This window comes from Typopeltis vanoorti, chromosome 13, assembly GCF_054136105.1.
Source record: "Typopeltis vanoorti isolate ZY-2024b chromosome 13, IOZ_Tvanoo_1.0, whole genome shotgun sequence".
Taxonomy (NCBI): Eukaryota; Metazoa; Arthropoda; class Arachnida; order Uropygi; family Thelyphonidae; genus Typopeltis; species Typopeltis vanoorti.
Genome location: NC_143561.1, coordinates 129,526,171 through 129,540,749, shown reverse-complemented (window position 1 = coordinate 129,540,749; position 14,579 = coordinate 129,526,171). Strand labels below are relative to the sequence as shown.

The following is a 14,579-nucleotide window of genomic DNA, read 5'->3' as shown; positions in this document are numbered from 1 at the left end:
ATTACCAGTTTCTTCACCAGTTGTTCATTGTGTCATGGTGGATGATTTCCTTTCATTGGATTTTTCAATCAACGCTGGTGTATCAAGGATTATATTCTTGAAAAGGCTATTCCAAAGCAGACAGACAAAATGAAGGAACAGAATGAAAAGCTGGCAGAGAGATGAAACTTTGTACAAATGTTGATCAGCAACAACCTGTGTACATACATGGTTAGAGAACAGCAGAGGAATGGTGCTGGCCAGTTAAGTAAAGTAGCACCCACATGAAAATAGATAAATGATCTTCTCTCTCTCTCTCTCTCTCTGACATTGAAACCTATTCACAGTCTTGCTGATGACATTACTCTCCACTACTCTTTTTCATTTTCGAAACCTTATAGTACTCAGGTAACTCATGCTTCAAGATCTTATTTAACCAATACCTTTAAATAACTGGTTAAAGATCTCCTTGCCATTCTCAAGTGGGATTAAAATAATCTGGTGAATTTTAATGCCAACAAAATGCAACTTTCCCTCACTTTTGACAATCGTGTTTACCAACCAGGATCAGTTTTTTTCTTCTTGGGTTGAGTTTCATACCTAGCCTTGTCCTGGCACAAGAACAAATCCATAACTTTTTCTGCCTCCAAAAAGCTTGGTATGTTTCTTGTGATAAACATTACTACTCCTTGCTCAATTTCTGACACTTTGTAAAACTCAAATCTGCCCAGCCTTGGAATATTGTTCCCGAATTTGGAGTGGTACCTAGGATCTCCTTCAGAATACTTGATTGTATTCAGAAGAGGGCAATCCACCTACCCTTCTCTTACTGATTCTCTCTCCAGTTGCTTTCCCATAGGTGCTCTGTTACTGCTATGTCTTTATTATAGGTATCGCCACAGGCTGCTACACCAAACTAGCTACTACCATACCTCCACTTTATTCTGATCATATACAAACATGAGCAGCTGTTGGTTCACACCTATATTCATTCAGTTCAGCTCCAAATTCATTGAACAAATTTCTTGTCCTCCTCCTTCATTTCCTATACCTCTGCTCTTGGGAACAGCCTATACCCCATACTATTTTCCCCAATGATTACAACCCTCAAAATTTCAAGACACACACAATACATCAACAAATTCCTTTCTTCTTTTAACCACATGTCCACACACAGCAGTGTCATGTTACAGGTCTTGGGAATTCTTGTGTGTGGGGTTGATATAAAAAGGACACTTCCACTTTATCATTTGGCCAATAACTATCCTAATATGGTTAGTTAGTTATTAAGCAAATGATGTTTGTATACTAGAAGCACCTGAATACTAAAGTAAGTGCAAAAAAAAATATTATGTATAATATTAATACTGCAGTGCAAAATAAACTAATTAATAGCATTGTATAATCAGAATTAACACTTTTGTTATACAATATTTTTAATTAATAATCACACCCTACAAAAACAAAAAATCAGATCCAAAAGGCAGGTACCTCACTGATACTGCTACTAAGCAACACAAATGGTCATATACCTACTCTGCGGCTATGTTTCTAGTTCCATTCCATAAGCCACTTATAGGTTTGATTCTATTTGCTGACTAGAGTAACGTTTTTCTAGGTCTGTTTTCTGCTGAGTAAAAACCTGAATTTTCTCAGGTTTTAATCCAGAAAAAAAAAAATTAATAAGCTTTGATATTAATAATTAAAATAAATTTTATTAGCATGCAACTTAAAATAATCAGATAACAAACTTAAAATAAGAGCTCACAAAAATGGACTGAATCATGCTGTCATTACTAAAGCAAGTCCTGAATGATAAACTTTATTTTTGTTATTTGTGCTTCAGGATTCTGCTTTTTAAGTACCTATGTAGCACTGTGGAAATGGTTTCTGCTTCCATGTGCTATGCTGCTGGAACCATTCTAAATTCAATTCTAATCACTAGTCAGAAGAACATTTTCTAGGCCTTTTTTCAGCTGTTCCCAAGTCAGTCAGTCAACCTTGGGCAAGAACAAGTGGTGTTTTTGCATCTAGAAACTCTGGCATTTAACTCCATAACTCAAGAAAATCAACCACAGAACTCACATATAGTATCAGGGTTAGGAACCATGGGATTGCAGTTTTCTACCATATACTCTCCTTCCCGTTTGGATCATTGATAGTCTTGGACCAGCTGTAAGTGATGGTAAGGGTAACAGACTGGCTATTAAGCATCAAAACATTAGGGCTAAAATAGCCTTGCTTACTCCCTTGGAAAATAAAAAGGACTACCAGTTTGTCTGTTTGCTTGTGTGTGTGTCTGTCTTTAATCAACCACCCAACATGAGATGTCACAAAAAGTACAACTAAAGAGTGGTGCAGTGTGAGCAATTAGGTTAGGAGAAAGAAAGTAAGTATAGTGAGCCTGTGGGAGAGGATCATCTGTTAAGTGAACCGCCCTCATTTTATTATTTTTTTTATATCAAATACAAATATGACAGATATCACAAGACATGCTACAAGTCAGATGACAACAAGATTAAAGAGAAGGAAGGAATCTGTTAATGTGTTCTTTTTGAAGAGATGAGGGCTTGTGTTCATTGGAGAAAACAGAATGGGAACGGCTATTCCAAAGCAGACAGACAAAATGAAGGAAGAGAATGAGAAGCTGGCAGAGAAATGAAACGGTGTACAAATGTTGATCAGCAACAACCTGTGTGCATACATGGTTAGAGGACAGCAGAGGAATGGCACTGGCCAGTTAAGTAAAGTAGCACACACATGAAAATAGCTATTTTAAAAATAAAAAAAAAACATAAAAAAAAAAGATAAAAAGATATGAAGAAAACACAGACACAATACAAGAAGAAAAAACAAAAATCTATGAAACAGCATTTGGAGGGAGTCAGTGAGAGAGAAGTTATCTATTAAGCAGAGAGTCTTTGTCTGGATATAATCTAACATTCTGAGGCAATTTTAGTACACTGTTCCAAATGTAAGAACAATACTCTAAATGTGAGCACATCTGAGATTTATAAAGCTTTATTAATTGAGAAGAAGAAGAAAAGAAGAAATAATTCCAATCAACAATATACCAAGTTGTTTGGAGGCTGAAAAGGCTAGGGATGTAATGTGATGAAAAAGTCAACATAAGAAAAAAAGTGATTTTAACTGGCATTAGAACATTACCAAAGGTGGGGGAGAATAAAGCAAGCTTTATTTTAATTTTTTTGCTGATATTACTCCACAAGAAAGTACCAAATGGGATAGAATACTATTTCATTTACTAATCTACTAGTTTCGTGAAAATTCTAAATGTTTCACATTGTCAGGAGAAATATGGAAATAAACTAAAAAGCAGGTTATAACAAGTAATGTACATAATAAAAATATTTGAACAGGAATAACAATGGAAAATGTATTTGCTATGGTGCTGTTGTTGGTTCATAGTTTGGTTCATACTACTACTACTGATGGACTACATGTGTTTCGTGCTGAATTAGAGAACACTAGATTTGATATAAAGTTTTTTGTTGTACAGTTAAGAGTGTTTGATCATTTCAGCTGATTCTGTGAATGTTTTTGAGAAAAATCAGTATACATATATGGGACAATGAAATAGAAACAAGCATTTTTGTTTGCTTCCAAAATACTTGATGTTTGGTTTCAGTTGTATTTGCTGCCAGTCCTGTTTTGTGTTTCCTACTGTTCTCAATGTCCTTCATGCATTTAGATTAGCATACCTCTCCCAACCTGTCTGTCTGTCATATATAGTGTAAACCACAGCTACAACTGATCTTGCAGACACCTGGTTGTTTAAAAGGTAGATAGAGGAGTTTTGGAGGCTTGGAAAGATCACAGATCTTGTTCATGGGAATAGAATATGACTTTTATATTTTGTTCACCATGCAATATCTGATATTTTATCTGTTACTGATTTTATATATAGGGAAGAATTCATCTGAAAGTCTTGTTTTTCATGTTCACCCAGCTCTATTGGGGGTTGATGTAGAATTTTGCTGAATCTGTTGTAATGATTCTTTGGTAGGAATGGTGCTTAGGTAATCTAATTCTTGGTTTCTTTTATCTATATTAGTGGAGATTCTGTAAGTTTTATCACAAAGGGAACAAATACTACCTATTTTGTGCACTAGGTAGTGATGGGATGTAGCTTGCAAGTAATGTCCAGTGTTTGTTGGCTTCCTATATAATGAGCAATTGAGCATGTTTTGTTTGGATACTTCAACAAGTGTATCAAAAAATGTATAGGCTTATTTACCTCCAATTCAACAGTGAATTTCGTCCGAGGGTGAATGCTATCAAGTTATATTAGGAATTCGTCCATTTGGATAATAGGGCCAGGCCAAATGATGAAAACATTGTTGACATAATCTGAGCCAAACTTTATATTGCATCTTCTGGTACTGAATGACATTTTCTTAAAACTATTCCATGAATAGATTTGCTAACTAGGGAGAAAGGAAAGAACCCAAAAGAGATATCTACACTGTCCAGTGGAAAGAGGTCTTGTAATAATTGTATAGTTTCTGTTCTCGGTACATTGGTCAATGGATTAATGATGTCAAGGCTTGTAAGTAGATCAGTAGCCTTGCAAGAAATGAATAGAATTGCTTCATGTAGGGGGGGTCTATTCTCTTTATGTGTATTCACTCTGGTAATGTGATGAGATACTCATTAAAAAATATTAGTGATTTATATTAAATTCTTTATTTTTTTTATGTAATTTATGTGCATGGTCTTTTAATCATGTCTATGAATAATGTTAGTATTAACAATAAAAGATGTGGTACTTCTTTAATTCTTCTGTCATTTCCAGTTCACTGTCATCGATATTTCTTACATTAACAGTGACTATCTTGAATTCTGATGTTAATGAGTTTGAGTTTGTTTCAGTAACTGGTTTTTAGCTGTTTGCCTTGGTTCACTGATGAAAACAGCAGCAACAGCATTGTTTATTATGTACTTTTAGTCCCATTTAGTGTAGCATTTCATCAATTCATCATGTTGGATTTTGGTTTAAGCCAATACAGAATTACAATTTATTTGGCTAAACTTCACATTGCCAGTACATCCTCGTTCATTTAGTATCCGCATGGATACCTACTAACACAGTTCATGACATGAAGGTGAGGACTGGACACAAGGTGAGATTAACTGTTAACTTCATACAAATCTATTACCACTGAATACCATTCCTTGTTTGGGATGGAGTCCCTAAGAGCTCCATGAGAATTAATGACTCATCTCTCCCCACTCGCTTCTAAACTGTTAAAATACATGCAACAATTTTCAATTTTTCTACTGTTGTCTTTTGAAAGTCTTTCCTCTTACATTTTTCCTTTTTCCTAAAGTATATAATCTAGAGTTCTTCAAACCCAATGTTAATAAGTTTCTTCTTTCTCTTTACGTTTCTACCCAAGTGTTGTACTAAAAGTTGCATTACCTCTTGTGAATGAGATTACCATAAAACATGTATAGAAAAGTGATATCATCATCATCAAATTCCTGACATGTACCCTCAAGGGGTGTACAGGATATGATAGTACTACATGAAAAATTTACATCATTACTAACATCCTATCTACAATTTTACTCCAATTCAGTCTATTACTTGTCAAGACTCCAACATTATCAGATCTTATATTTCTATTGTCTAAGGCACTTTGTACAGTATCAATCCACCTATATCTTGGTCTTCCTCTGGGTTGTTTTCTTGCCAACCTGGCAGAGAACACTTGTTTTGCTAATCTATCCTCGCCCATTGATTTAAGTGACCATACTACCTGAGATTAGCTCTGCTAACGCATTCCTGGATGCTGACAATGTCAAGTTCTTTCCTAATATTCTCGTTTTTAATATGATATTGCCATTGATGACATCTGTTCATTCCACTAATCTTTCTCAGGACTCTCATAGCTGCGGTCTCTAGTCTTTGGTCAAGTGTTTTACTTCTGACCAAGCTCTCAGATCCATAAATTAAAACTGGTTTGAAACACTGTCTTATATACAGCTAATTTAGTGTTCCGACTAATTTCTCTCTTATTCCATATGAATTTATTCAATTGACTTCCTACCATACCAGCCTCATTGATTCTGTTGTCTATTTCCATATTTAATTTACCATCTTCACTAAAAATCGTGCCTAAGTAGCTGAAATGTTGTAATTGTTCCACAAGTAATAACACAACACAGTTGACATTTTCAACATTTCTACCTATTTTCATTATCTTTGTCTTTTTAATGCTGACCTTCATACCATATCTATTACAACAGTTACTCGATTTAGTCAGGGAATCTCGCAAACTTGTAGCGGATTTATTTAGAAGTATAACATCGTCCGCATAAAGCAAAGAGCTGAACTTTAACATCTCCAATTCTGATATCATGTTTAATACCACTTTCCTTCATAATGTGATCCATATAGATAATGAATAACAGAGAGGATAATGTACATCCTTGTCTGACACCCGATTTAACATTAAACCATCTTCCTGTACTTCCTTCAATTCTAACTGCTTACTTACAACTCAAATAAAGACTAAGTATTGCTTGATATAATGCCACATTCACACCATATAACTGTAGTGTATTGAATAGCTTCTCTCTTGCACCTTGTCATATGCCTTTTCCAAATCGACAAAACTTAAATACAGATCTTTGTTATATTCCAATGCTTTCTCAACTATTTGTCGTAAAGTGAAGATCTGATCCTGACAGCCTCTATTTGGCCTAAATCCAGCTTGTTCTTCACCAAGCTTTTTCTTCTCAACCATTTCTCAAGTATACTTGCATAGATCTTGCCAGGAACACTCAATAGGGAAATATCTCTGTAATTCTCACTTCAGTTTTATTTCCCTTTTTATATATGGGTACTATGAGAGCTCTACTCCAATAATTGGGAATTTGTCCCTCTGTCCAGGCTTTCTGAACTATGCAGTGCAGCCACTGTAAGACTTTCATACCATCATACTTCAGCATTTCTGCTCGAATATCATCTACTCCTGCTGCCTTTCATTTCAAGCCTTTTATGGCTTTTTCTACATCAAGTATGGATATGTATTCCTGACCGTATGCATGTTGAGTGTTTTCTACCACTGTGCTATCACTGCTTGTTTCATTTAGCAATTTTTCGAATTAATTACTCCACACTTCAAGGATATCTTTTCCTCCCGTTTTCATATCACCTTTATCATCTCTAACTCCTTTTACAGCATTCTTTCCGCCATTTCTAAGCTTCTTCAACAACCTCCAGAATATCTTACCACCTTCTTGATATTGATATTTATTTTCTATGTTGTTGCCAAAGTCCTCCCATGACTTTTGTTTAGCTAGTTTTACACAATGTTTAGCTTTCTTACATTTGTGGTCTGTATTCTCAAAGAGCACAAGCAGACTTATTTGCCAGGAATGTTTGATATGCTTTCATCTTTTCCTTCGCTGCCTCTTTAACTTCCTGTGTTCCCCATGGAGTTCTGATTTTTCTATCCTTGCAGACAGCTTCACCACATGCCTCTCTGGCTGAATCAACCAGGGTTTTTTTCAAGTCTTGCCAATGAATCTCCAAGGTGTGGTTGCTGTTCTCAAACTCTTTCATTTTTTCTTCAATAATCTTTGTGTATTTTAGTCTACAGTTCACATCTTAGAGCTGCTCAACTTTTATTCACTTTAAAACTTTCTGACATGTTATTCTTTTCAATATGAAATTCAGTTTTATCCTGCTCAAGACTAAATAGTGATCACTTCCAATTTCAAATCCTCTGCACACTCTGATGTTATGCACAAGTTGAAAACATCACTATCAACAATTACATAGTCAATGAGACTTTTCTTATTACTTGCCTCTTCTCTCCATGTGAATTTGTGCACATTTTTATGTTGGATCATGGTGTTAGTAATAACCAGTCCATGTCCTGAACAGAAATCCAATAGGTATTTGCCATTATTATTAGCTTCGCTCTTTCTCCAAATTTTCCCAAATTATTTTTGTATGTCTGACAATCATTTCCTACTCTGCTATTTAGATCCCCAACAAGGACCAACTTTCCTTTTTCGTTGTCAGTTGCTTTTTCTAAAGCATCAAAAAATTCCTCCACTTCTACCTTAGTAGAACCTTCTGTGGTACCATTGGCACAAATAAGTCTGATTTGTCCAATTCCCCATTCTGATATTAGCCCACATCACTCTACTTGAGACTGCCTGCCATTCAAGAAGATTAGCCTCGTATTTAGTGTTGAATATACAAATCAATCAAGGAAAAGAAGGCTACTCCTTCTTTTCCTTGATTGTCATTTCCTGAATATAACATTTTGTATTTATTGCTCAGAAAAATCTCACCAGTTTTGTCTTTTTTGTTTTTTGCTTTTTCTAAAGCATCAAAAAATTCCTCCACTTCTACCTTAGTAGAACCTTCTGTGGTACCATTGGCACAAATATGTCTCATTTGTCCAATTCCCCATTCTGATATTAGCCCACATCACTCTACTTGAGACTGCCTGCCATTCAAGAAGATTAGCCTCGTATTTAGTGTTGAATATACAAATTAATCAAGGAAAAGAAGGCTACTCCTTCTTTTCCTTGATTGTCATTTCCTGAATATAACATTTTGTATTTATTGCTCAGAAAAATCTCACCAGTTTTGTCTTTTTTGTTTCAGTCACCCCTATTATGTCGATCTGGCACTTATCTAATTCCTCAGCTAGCTCCATTTCTTTGCAATTCAGGCTTCTTATGTTGATAGTACCGATCTTTAACTCTGGTGTTGTTGAGTTAAGGTGTGCTTTCAGATTCGTTCCAGTAGCTAACTTTTCGCTGTTCACCCTGGTTTCCTGGTGAAAACAACAGGGCCGTTGTTTAACCTGGCGACGCCCCAGCTGGCATGAAATTTTATCATGTGGTACCATCATTTTGTATATTGGTTTAAGCCAATAAGAATACAATTTGGTCGGCTATATCCCAAATTGCCAGCCCATCCTCGTTCGTTCAGTATCCAGGTAGATACCCAACAGGGTGCACCACGAGAAGGTGAGGATTGGACATTAGGTCAGAAGCCCTGATCGGTTCTCCGCATTCCTTTAAAGGCTACGTGGAGTCTCCTCTCAGTTATACAGCTTTGACCGTTAAGCACCCCAAGTGATAAGTAGTGTTTAAAAAAATAGAAATAAATAAAGAATTCTGGGGTATGATACTCTCATATTGGGGAAAGCGCAATTTAATTTCAAATTAACTTGAAATCAGAACTTTGAATGAAGTTCTGTAAGTCTCATAAAGAGAAGATTACTGTAATATGAGAAGAAACAGTTAATATGAGAAGAAACAGTTAATATGCTTAAATAATAAATTACACGATAACCACAGTAATTAACTTTAATGAAATGAATGTACAGATATTTTGTACTGAAAATAACAGTACATCATCATTGTGTAGAAACAAGCAAATTAAAGGAACGGTAATACAAAGTACATACATCAGCCGGTGGTTTACCAATTAAAAGCTGTTGCTGCGTGCTAGAAATTAATATTAATAAAGTTCCTTTGATTTGCTCATTTCTACACACTGATGATGATGTACTGTTATTTTCAGTACAAAATATCTGTACTTTCATTTCATTACAGTTAATTACTGTGGTTATCATGTAATTTATTATTTATAATCATGTTACAGGTACCTTTAAAGATTAATATGCTGTTTAGAAGTGATGACAGACCTTTATCCTCTAATTGACATGAATAATTTTACGAGTTTAACTGAGTACAAAACTAAATTCTTACCTCAGGAGTTACATCACGGGCACTAAACCCAGTTCCACCAGTAGTCAAAATTACATCAATCTTCCTGCAGCCTGCCCATGTTTTCAGCACATTCTTAATAAATATACATAAATGGATATAAAAAAATCATGTTTATCAGCATGAATTACTGTAAGTTATTATTAGATTTATATTTTTGTTTAGTGGTTTTAATACCTCTAAAATGTTTTCCTCCCAATATCCTGCAGGAGTAAGTTATTAGATAAATTTATTAAAAATTCATCTAATTTATTTCTTGTATGCTCCATTGAATACAACACATATATTACATGTAGGTTCTAAATGCTGATTAACATATATATAGCATTTATATTTTTGTATCAATATTCATATTTACATTTATATTTTTACAACTATTTATGAGAAAGGAGCTAACAATATGAGTGCCTTTCTCTGGGACTCAGCCTGGTGAGTAAGGCATATCAAATCCAATACAATATACACTTGGTATCGTTTTTCTCTCTCTCTCTCTTACTTCTTATTCCATCACCTCCCCCCCCTTCCTAGTGCTATTAGAGCAGTTTGAGGACAAGACTAGTGACCCTTTCTTCTCAAACTGTAGTTTCCACTATCTACTAAAAAATGCAAGTCTAGTTGCCATAAGGGGGCAGTCCCACCACCATGATACCTATTATCATGCTAATAACTTGACATAAGGAAACACACATATTACTTTATAATCTCAAAGAAATCTAAACCGGATTGGAAGAACATAAGAAAAGATTGTAAATTGGAAAAGGTTAACAAGTTTCAGAAAAAGAAAAATGTGGTGAAACATGATAAACAGATCATATAAAGAAGAAGAATTAGATTCAATTTTAGATGAAGAAAACATAGCAATTGCAGTTCTTACTGAAACAAAAAAGAAACTGAAAGGAACAAAAGAAAAAACTAATTATCATATCATATATGATAGCAGCATCTACTATCCACCACCATCATTATTATTTTCACAGACAATCACAAACATCCATGCCCACGGCGGGATTCAAATCTGCAACCTTTTGGCTGGAAAGTGGATATGCTAACCACTCAGTCAACCAGGCCAGCAATAATAGACTACTTTATAACAAATGAAAAGGCAGCAAAACTTTCACAACCCATCACCCATACATGGTACTAACGTACTATAGGTTGACCAACCAACCTCCTGTATATGGGCCCAACATTGAAAAAAAAAAAAAAAATATATATATATATATATATAGTGGAGTATATATAAACAAATACATGCAAAAGCTGTCATAATGATTTTGATCCATAAATCATTTAAAGCAAAATAAACTCATTATACATACTGGAATAAAAGAATATCAGAAGTACGATTAATATTAAATAAAGAAAATTTGCAGTTGTTGAAGTGTATACCTCCAAAGAAGGAAAAAAAGAAGAAAATGACAAACAGTTACCAGGAATATATGAAAAATTAAATAAAAGAGACAAATAATTATACAAATAGTAACTAAAGGTCTTAATGCCAGAATGGGAATGAAAAAGATTAATAATAATAAAAAACATTTGGAGAACCAACAGTAAACAAAAACAGAAAACGGCTCATTGATTATATTATTATTTGACACCTCCAGGGAGCCCTGGAGGTCACCTACTCTACAACTTTCCGTCTCTACCACTCAACCTCATCCACAAACCATCTCATCTACCAACAGCATCTACTTTCCATCATTACCATTATTATTTTCATAGACAATCACAAACATCCATGCCCACGGCAGGATTCAAACCCGCAACCTTTTGGCTGTAGAGCAGATACGCTAACCACTCGGCCAACCAGGCCGGCAATAATAGACTACTTTATAACAAATGAAAAGGCAGCAAACCTGTTCGTATATGTTCAAGTCAGGAGAGCGCTAGAAATAAATATAGATCATTATTTGGTGCAGGCAAAATTAAGGTTTCCACCCAACTGGTTACAAAAAATACAAAAAAATAAACAAACTACAAACAAAATTTAATTACAAAGTAAGACTACTAAACAATTTAAGTATAAGAAATTTATACGAAGAGAGGATTAATGACTATTTAGAAAAAATACAAGAAAATGAAGACATTGAGAAAGAATGGAATAATATATGAGAAATTATTTCATATGCAGCAGCTGCATATGAAAGTCTAGAGACACACAAAAAAAATATCATAAAAATAAAAAAAATACATATATGGGACAATGAAATAGAACAACAATTGAAAATAAAAGGTGGCCTTTAAAAGATGGTTAAGTAACAAAAAACAAGGAGATAAAATTGAATATAAAAAAAACAAGCAATAGCCGAAAGAGAAACCAGAAAGAGAGAGAGAAAAAAATTTGTATCATACCTAGAAAATGATATATACAAAATAAGACCCAATGCATATAAAATACCAAACCAAATTAATGCAGATATAAAAGAAACTGCAAATATAAATTTTGAAAAAGATTTAAAATAATTCTTGGGTTACTTTATATATATCTATGGACAGATAATATTAACATAAAAAAATTACACCAAAAACTTACAAAATGCTTTAAATGACATAATAATAATGAAAGAATTAAAGTACAACTTAAGTAAAATAAAGAAAGGTAAATCAGGGAGAAGATGGGATAAACTTCAAACTGTATAAATTTGTTAGAAAAACATTTCATCAGAGATTATTAACATTTTTAATAACTATATTTAAAAAATGATAAAAAAGAAAATCTGCTAATTACAGGGGTATTAGTTTATTGAATACATCACAAAATATATATTAGAATACTTAATCAAAAACTGAAAATATACAGTGAAAAAATATTATTAGAATGTCTATGTGGATTTAAAAAATGAAGCTCTACAATGGATGCAGCTTTTTTGTTTAAAACTACTTAAAGAGAAAAGCAGAGAATTTAATTTAGAAACTCATTTAGAAACCAAAGTCATGGGAGGACTTTGGTAAGAACACAGAAAATAAATATCAAGAAGGTGGCCAGATATTCTGGAGGTTGTTGAAGGAGCTCAGAAAAGGGGGAAAGAGTGCTGTAAAAGGAATTATAAATGAGAAAGCCGACATGAAAACTGGAGAAAAAGCTATCCTTGATGTATAGAGTAATTATCCAGGTAGATAATTACTAAATGAAAATTCAGAAAATTGCTAAATGAAATAATCAGTGACAGCATAGTGGTAAAAAACACTGACCAGGCAAGCAATCAGGAATAAATATCCATACTTGAAGTAGAAAAAGCCATCAAAAGCCTGAAATGTGGAAAAGCAGCTGGAGTAGATGATATTCAACCAGAAATGCTCAAGTATGGAGGAATAAAAGTCTTACAGCGGCTGCACTGCATAGTTCAGAGGGCCTGGACAGATGGATGAATTCCAGATAATTGCAGTAGAGCTCTCATAGTACACATATATAAAAAGGGAAATAAAACTGAATGTGAGAATTACAGAGGTATTTCTCTACAGATTGCTCCTGGTAAGATTTACTCAAGTATACTTGAGAAACGGTTGAGAAGGATTGTGTAAGGGAATCTTGGTGCAGGATTCAGGAACAAAGTGCACTGGATTCAGGTCAAATAGAGGCTGTCAGGAGCACATTTTCACTTTAAGACAAATAGTTGAGAAATCATGGGAATATAACAAACATCTGTATTTAAGTTTTGTCGATCTGGAAAAGGCATATGACAAGATGCCAAGAGAGCAGCTAGGGAGTATAGGAAGATGGTTTAATGTTAAATCTGGAGTGAGACAAGGATGTACATTATCCCCTCTGTTATTCATTATCTATATGGATCACATTATGAAGGAAAGTGGTATTAAACCTGATATCAAAATTGGAGATGTTAATGTCAGCTGTTTGCTTTATGCAGACGATGTTATACTTCTAAATAAATCTGCTACAAGTCTGCAAGATTCCGACTAAATTGAATAACTGTTGTAATAGATATGGTATGAAGGTCAATGAAAATAGGGAGATGCAGAGAAAATATCAACTGCATTGTGAATGAAAAACCTATAGAACAAGTAAAACATTTCAGCTACTTAGGAACGATTTTTAGTGAAGATGGTAAATCAAATATGGAAATAGACAACAGAATCAACAAAGCTGGAATGTCAACTGAATAAATTCATATGGAATAAGAGAGAAATTAGTCAAAACACTAAATTAGCTGTATAGAAGACAGTGTTCAAACCAATTTTAACTTATGGTTCTGAGAGCTGGGTCAGAAGTAAAAACACTTGACCAAAGACTAGAGACCACGGATATGAGAGTCCTGAGAAAGATTAGGAGCATGAACAGATGGCATCAATGGCATATCATATTAAAAATGACAATATTAGGAAAGATCTTGTCATTGTCAGCATCAAGGAATGTGTTAGCAGAGCTAATCTCATGTGGTATGGTCACTTAAACCGAATGGGAGAGGAAAGATTAGCAAAATTAGTGTTCTCTGCCAGGTTGGCAGGATAAAGACCCAGAGGGAGAACAAGATATAGGTGGACTGGTACAGTAAAAAGTGCCTTAGAAGATAGAAATATAAGATCTGATAATGTTGGGATCTTGACAGGGAACAGACTGATTTGGAGAAAAATTGTAGATATCAAGTTAGTAATGATGTAAATTTTTCATGTAGTACTATCATATCCTGTACACCTACTTGAAGGTACATGTCAGGAATTTGATGATGATAATGATGAACTAAAGTTCTCAGTCAACAATAACCTCCAAGTCCCTTGCCTTGCCATGTCAACTTCTTGCAGTTCAATACCATTAATATGGTGCACAGCATGTGATCTCATCCTCTCACATTGCA

The 14,579-nt window shown here is 34.3% G+C and overlaps 1 protein-coding gene across 2 annotated transcripts in view; it reads right to left on the bottom strand.

Annotated features, from left to right (window-relative positions):
* Positions 1–14,579, bottom strand: part of cin (Molybdenum cofactor synthesis protein cinnamon) — a 377,936-nt gene that overhangs the window by 307,626 nt on the left and 55,731 nt on the right. For both annotated transcript variants that reach the window (XM_090403113.1, XM_090403112.1), the window contains exon 5: positions 9,748–9,840. In XM_090403113.1, coding sequence (XP_090259239.1) covers positions 9,748–9,840 — 93 coding nt within the window. The remainder of the gene's footprint in view (positions 1–9,747; positions 9,841–14,579) is intronic.